Consider the following 7,495-nt stretch of genomic DNA (forward strand, 5'->3'; position numbering starts at 1 on the left):
CAACATTAAAGTTCATCGAGGGTAAGATGTAAAGATGACGAGGAAGATTATATTGTACCGGGCACAACAAAAGGGCAGAAACAGGTAATGCACAGTTGCCTAAACATACAGGATATTGATTAGAGCTCGATCATATGACGGGGCTAAGGTATATTTTCCTTTTTGTTCCATCATCCTTTGGTTAACTGGATGGTTCATATCAATGTTAAAGGAGTGGGTAAATTCAACTCATATCCATTACCTACCTCGTCTTACATACCTAATTTGATTTAATATTATCTGCTAAAAATTTACTCCACTAATAAGTGGTGAAATTCGGTAGTTATTTAGGATCTTACGAGAAGAAGATACTTGGAGAGGCCGATGCCGGGGGTTGTATTATGAGGAGATATCCTATGCTGTTTAGTATTTCCATCCCCCATAAATACATTGTGGTGGGGCATCCTTGGAAACCTAAAATTGGTAGATAAAAGTTTTCATTCTCTTTAAAGTTGGATTGTGAGTTGTCAATTTGGAAAACTTCATCGTGTGAGTTTCCTTGATAAACAAGATGGACACCTTTCTGCTATTCGATGTGTGGGGACCGCGTTAGTTACGAGTTCGAGATACTTTGTTACATTTGTGGATGATTTTTAAGAGTCACTTGGCTTTATTTAATGAAAAATCGCTAGAATTATTTGACATATTTTGCAATTTTGTTATTGAAATTGATAATTTGGTGTTCTATTCGATTTTCGTAGTGATAATGCCAAAGAATATTTCGATCGTTTTGTAAATTTATGGCTTAATGGGATTCTTACCAATCTTCGTGTGATACTCCTCAACAAAATGGGGTTGCGAAAGGAAAAATAGAACTTATGGAGGTCACCGTTTCTTTATTTGAGATGAAGGTTCTAAATCCTTTGGGCTGATGAGTTTAACGCTTGTTATCTTATTAACAGGATGCCTTCATCTGCCTTAAAAGGTGGCATCTCATCTTTTATTTCTCATCTCCTTATTTACTTTACCTCCTGCGTATTTGGTTGTGTGTGTTACATTCGTAATCATCGCCGGGATCTCTAAACTTGATCCACGTGCACTAAGTGTATTTGTGGGGTACTCTGCACTCAAAAGGGATATCGTTGTTATTCTTCGATTAGAAGATATTTTGTTACGAGATGTGTCATTTTTTGAGTCAACTTTTTTCCACGAATCTCATAGTTTAACCGACCTAAATGATGATTATGTATTTTCAAAGTGTGTCTCCACAGGGACAGCCTTCCCTCCACCTTGCGGACATCACCAAAGTGTACATGCGGGCCAAAACCACAGCTCCCCCTGCACCTACGGTTATGTGGACTGTGTGATCCGGGAGTTCGCAAACGACCTTGATATTCCCATTGCTCTTGGAAGGGTACTGTTCTTGTGTTCGATCCCATCTCTAACTTTATTTCATATTCTAATTTATCACCCGGGTTCTCTATGCTTTATCTACTATCGAGAATTATCCTATTCAAGAATGTTCTTGAAGCTTTGTCTAATCCCGATTGGGTCGGTGCAATGAACGAAGAATTACAAGCCTTAGAAGACAATCAAACTTGGGATCTTGTGCCTTTACCCTCGGAAAGAAAGCTATTGGTTGTAGGTGGATATTCACCGTGAAAGTTAATCCCGATGGTGTAGCTGCGAAAGCTCGCTCGTTGCCAAGGGCTAGCTAAGTTTATGGCATAGATTATGTGATACTTTTCCGTTGCCAAGCACTTCATCCGTATTTTAATTCTCGCCGCTACATACAAGTGGCCCTTGTTGATTGGATGTGAAGAATGCCTTCCTTCATGGAGATTACATGAAGAAGTGTATATGGAGCAACCACCGGGTTTGTTGCTCGGGGGGAGAAGAATAAGGTTTGTCGCCTCGAAATCATTATATGGTCTCAGCAGTCACCTCGAGCATGGTTTGGACGCTACTACTGTTGTAATAGAATTTGGGATGACTCGTGTGAAAGTGATCACTCGTATTCTTTAAAAACTCGATGAGGCAAGATCTTTCTTGTAGTATATGTTGATGATATTGTCATTACAGGAGATGACACTTCAGAATTGATAGGTTAAAGACCTACTTAAAGAGAAATTTAGACCAAAGACTTGGGCAAGTTAAAGTATTTCTAGGAGTTGAAGTTGCCCAATCAACAAAGGGCATCTTTTATCTCAACGGAAGTATGTACCGGATTTACTTTGAAACAGAATGTTGGGATCAAAACCTATAGACACTCCATGGAATGTAACTAAAGTTAATGCGAAGATGGAACCTGATGATCCAGAGAAGTACGAAGGTGTTGGGAAGCTGAATTATGACCGTGACTAGACGAATGCCTTTCGGGTGTTGTGAGCCAATTTGTGCACGAACATCACACGGGATGCGGTATACGAACCGAGGTATCTTAAGAAAGCACCAGGACACGGGCTTCTTTACACTAATCATGGACATAAAAATGTAAAGGATTCTCGATGCTGATGGGCAATGGATCACGATTGATAGAAGATCGACTACAAAGCTACCGCACATTCATTGGAGGAAATCTTGTATCATGGAAGAGTAAGAAAGAAACGGTGGTAGCAAGATAAGCGCAGAGACCGAGTATGTGCAGGAAGGTAACAGCGAGATGGTATGGATAAAAAATTACTCAGAATTAGGAATTATGATGACACACCAATGAAGTTATGGGTGATAATAAGGGGTTCATATAGCATCAAATCCAGTTTCAGAACGTACAAGCATATTGAAGTAGATTGCCACTTTGTTCGTGAGAAGTTACTGCAAGGCATAATATCCCCCAAGCATGTGAGGACGGAGAACAATTGAGATTGTACCAAAGCTCTAGGGAATACAAGGGTTATATATTGTAACAAGGGGAATGAGTAAATATAGCTCCAGCGAGGGGAGTGTTAGAAAAGGGAATTTAGGAAGGGATTGATCCATGAGAGTTAGTACGGCTAACTGATAGGAAAAGGTTGTAGGAATTAAGAGTTTTATACCAATTGAAATAGGTTTATGTTATATAGAATAGACTTGTAAATTAGCCTATATAGAAAAGTTACTTGAGGAGTTTCAAAGATTAGAGACTCAAAACAATGTGTTCATCTTTTCTCTCCATACCTTCTTTGGGGGGGGGGGGGGAGGGGGGGGCACCCCGCGGGGGGGGGGGGGGGGAAAAAAAAAAAAGGGGGGGGGGGGAACCGGGGGGGGTTAAAAAAAAAGAAGGGGGGGGGGGGGAGAAGGTCCTAGAGGCTAGAGCTTTTGAAGTATACAAGAGGAACACAGCAACTTGCTTTCTTTGGGATCATTGTGGAAAAATTTTTGTTGGACAGAAAACCTTATATAGTCTCTCTTAGCACTTAATCACTGGGTTTATGGTTGTCTTATTGCATGCAATCTCTTGTAGTCAAAGCCCATGTATGCGAGCGTAATAAAACTTAGCTTGTGGACTAGGTCATTTCTACCTGAACCATTGTATCTACTGATTTGTTTGATAGATCGTTTTCTTCTTTGACCTTAAGTATTCAACTGGGGGCCTCTTTTTCCCTCACTACCTTGTTCCTGTCTTTTCTTATTCAACCAATATGGCTGCCTCTTTTTTCATTTTCTTCTTTTCTGTTCTTGAGTAAGGGTCCTCTCTTAATCAGTCTCCTCTGATCCGTCCTCACTTTGTCCTTTTCCTAACTTCTGACTTGCTACTGTCCATTTTGTCGTTTTTTGCTCCTCTGAGCACTAATCAAGTACTGTATTCTTTTCGTCCTTTTTCATGTAGGATCATTCCCTGCATACAGGAAATCCTTTCTGTGGAAGCTATTTTACATGTTTAGACTTGTTCTGTTGGCCTTTTCATGAGAGCGTCCCTGTTCACTTGTTCTTCTCTAAGCCAATTCTGCATAATAGTATTCTTAGCTTGGAGGTCCATGCGTATTTCTATTGCGCTTAAATAATCCACAAAAAGTAGCTTGCTTGAGGGTCTCATATAGTCATATTAATGTATCATTTGCTTTTGAGGATGTGAAGCTGGAATGCTGGATGCTGTGCACTTGGGCAACGGAACCTCCAATTAACTGACCATACCCATTTAGGAATAGGTCTTTCCATCATGCTTCTTCTGCCACTAACATGAACAATTAGGGTTAACAAGGGCAGGGGATGGATGATTCTCCTTTCTTATTCTTCTTGATGTAGGAAAAAACATCCCTTGGTTTTGGAGCAGCAGTTACTGAAACCCTTCATCCATCTATGTGCCAGATCTGTACCACTGGTTCCTAAGAAAATCCTTAGTACCCTTGCTAATTTTCAAGTATGATGTTTCCTGTTACATGGTTTGAAATGTTATATACCAATTAATAAAATTTTTTCAAATCAATAATCCAGGCTATAGTTTTGTTTTAGGGGAAATAAGAGTTAAAGATAGGGTAAGTTGTATTCCTGCTACCCATATTTTAAAATTAATTGATGCAGCCAGCTAATCCTCAGTTAGGTAGTCAATAGTTTGATTGGCTGCAATAGAGGCCCATGTCTATGCTATTTTCCTAACAAACCAGGGCCTAATAGCTTGGAGAGTCTAATCTTAAAAGATTCTGGTTTATATGTTCCAACTGTCAATGATGGAGAAAAGAAAGGCCTGCTAAATAGGTAGGAAGGCGAATTGATAGCCCGGAAAGCAAAGGCGTGAACTGCAGAAGACAAAAAGAAGGAGAATAGGAGAGAAGAAAATGAAGCCTTACTTGGCTACACAATTCAAGTCCAAGTTTTGTATTTCGGTATGCATATGGGAGGGATAATTACACGTATTTAAAGAAGGGAAAATAAAATAAAAATGGAAATGTCCTAATTCCTACTTTTATAAGAAAAAAAAATTACTTTGAGGACTTAGGACTCTTTTCTATAACTAAACCCGTAATGGTTTCTATATCTAGTAGGACTCTACTCAACAAACTATAAAAGATCCTTATAACAACTAATACTAGTAAATAAAAGTACTTATTTTGTATACCCGATTAGATTTTAGAACCCCCTCTCTTGGGCTCTATATTTCAGCGCCTTACAATTGAAACCAAATCAACTAAAAGTTTGAGCCCAGTACTCATGAAAATAGGAAAGCATTAATCTTGCATTCTTGCTCTTGACCCTGTATCTTGAACAATCTTTTGTCTGCTTGTTACCTGTTGCAAGTCAGAAAAATGAACTAGATGTGGATGCAGGTATATTAGAATCTTCTTCAATAGTCATATGGAAAATAATAATATGGACATGTGTACTCATAGGTATGCTTTCCTTTATCAGGTTTGAGGCAAGATACAGATGCATCGAATTCTTCTGCTACAGCACTCCATTTCAGAAGTTTGAAGGAACCAGCTTATCCAGAACAGCACAGGCAATCTAGTTCCGATGTCTGGGAGCCATCTCTTCCTTTTCAACCTTCTTTTTTCTTTCATCCTGCACTTGTATCTTCATCTGGAAGCCAAGACTATTGTTCTGATATTATCAAGCCACCTAGTGGAGGACATAAGTCCTCCGAAGTTTCTTCCTCAGGTGACAGGGCGCCCATCCAGCAAATTTCATATCAGCAGGCAAAACATGATGCTGGATCATGTTGGTCACCTATCTATGGTTTAGTGCGATCACATGGTCTAGACTTCTGTTCTGATATTATTGAGCCACCTATTGGAGGACATAAGTCCTCCGAAGTTTCTTCCTCAGGTGACAGGGTGCCCATCCAGCAAATGTCATATCAGCAGGCAAAGCATGACGTTGGATCATATTGGTCACCTATCTCTGGTCTAATGCGGTCACATGGTCTAGACTATGATGCTGGTAAACGTCCACTTTCATTGAATCAGCAGTATCCAGATGGTAGACACCAGCAAGAATCAAAACCAGGAATGGGTCTTCACCAAACTCACAGCCGAAAGCAAGATGAAGACGCAGTATGTGTCAAATCAAAAGCTCTTCAACTTTTCCGTAATTATCTTGTGTTTTTTGTGAAAGACTTGCTAAAACCATATTGGCATGATGGTCGTCTGAGGAGGGATGATCACAAGATTATTGTTAAGAAGGCAGTTGATAAAATCGTCGCATCATTGGAACCCGATCAAATTCCAAGTACGACAGAATCAATGAACCAATATCTATCTTTTTACCAATCTAAAATTTTCAAACTTGTTAAGGTGAGCTTTTGCATTCTACTGTTGGTTTTTGCAAGTCATTTCATCTTGGATTTAACATGGTTCAGGTAGTAGAATTTGATATAAAATTGTTTATTTGCAGGCATATGTTGCTAGATATGCCAAACCGCCTGCTACAAGTGGCTGAATGGTTCTGCTTTTGTACACCTAGCTGCATTTGTTCTTCACTTGAAGTTAGAAAACAGTTACAAATCTATCTTGGAATTTAGTCTTACTAGCAAGCACTAAGATTTATGTGGTATGTTGTGGTTATTCTTACTTCAAATATGATTTTCTTCCCTTGTGTTAAAACATGGAAGACCCAAAGATGTTGGATTTCATGTTAAATTGACAGTTCTGGAAATAGTGGTGGGCTTTGAACTGCATTGTTGTCAAGTTGGTTCTTATGAAGCATTATAGTGAATGCCAGACGTGTCTTGGGTTTTCTGGTTCTTAATGGATATTATTTATGATTCCCTGTGTCCTTGGGTGATGGTTGGCTATTGGTCTTTGGTTTTCTGTTACACATACACACATTACTGCTTGGCAATTAGTGTGCAGTTCTTTTCTACAAATTAGTTATTTATTCTTACCTTTGAATGAGGAAGGGATGGTAGCTATGACTTTAGCATCTTTTGTACCTTAAACTTGTGTAATACTTGTATTCTTTTTTCTCTGAGACCCTCACCCTTCTTCATTTTCTATACATTCTGTTCACTTAAAACTTAGAAGGTAGGGACAGAATAATTATTTGTTAGAATCAACTAATGTTGGGAACAGAGTCGGGCTACTCCAGTCGATACTGACATGGAAACAAATCTCACTTTCACATGTAACTAAAACGAAACTTTAGGGAAGTTAGAAGTACCAAGTTTTGACAATATTTTGGAGTTTTCCATAGTCCCATCACAAAAAAAGAAAAGGTCTTGACCAATTTTAACCAATCTCAACCAACAGTTTGGTAGTTTAACGAGCCCATTATATGTACGAGTTTTACCCAAGAAATACCAGGTTTGACCAAATTTCAGTTTTCTGCTGGCTGGAACCTAAGTTGGCCCTGGAATCTTTATCCGTTGTTATTGATGCCTACATTCAAATGCATAGAGGACATTGAGGTAAGCTGTAGCCTGTAGGTGGAGGCTAATCTTGGTTGTAGTTTGACCAACATAAGACCTTTTTTCTTGTAAGTAAACTTTGTATCAGAGAAGGGAAACTCCCAAGAACCACTTGATATGGGGATGGGGGCTACACACAGGAACTAGAACCCAACTGTACCCTGCGAAAACCAAAGGAATCTGCATCCTTTAGAT

The 7,495-nt window shown here is 39.2% G+C and overlaps 1 protein-coding gene across 1 annotated transcript; it reads left to right on the forward strand.

The window, feature by feature from the left end:
- Positions 1 to 2,280: 2,280 nt before the first annotated feature.
- LOC149025616 (protein FRIGIDA-ESSENTIAL 1-like) lies at positions 2,281 to 6,408 on the forward strand. The gene is made up of 3 exons (XM_089143590.1): positions 2,281 to 2,335; positions 5,305 to 6,188; positions 6,289 to 6,408. The coding sequence occupies exons 1-3, from the start codon at positions 2,281 to 2,283 to the stop codon at positions 6,331 to 6,333; spliced, it is 984 nt and encodes a 327-aa protein (XP_088999716.1). The 3' UTR covers positions 6,334 to 6,408.
- The last annotated feature ends 1,087 nt before the right edge of the window (positions 6,409 to 7,495 follow it).

Source organism: Hakea prostrata, chromosome 2 (genome assembly GCF_041222555.1).
Source record: "Hakea prostrata isolate BN-2017 chromosome 2, UWA_Hpros_2, whole genome shotgun sequence".
NCBI lineage: Eukaryota > Viridiplantae > Streptophyta > Magnoliopsida > Proteales > Proteaceae > Hakea > Hakea prostrata.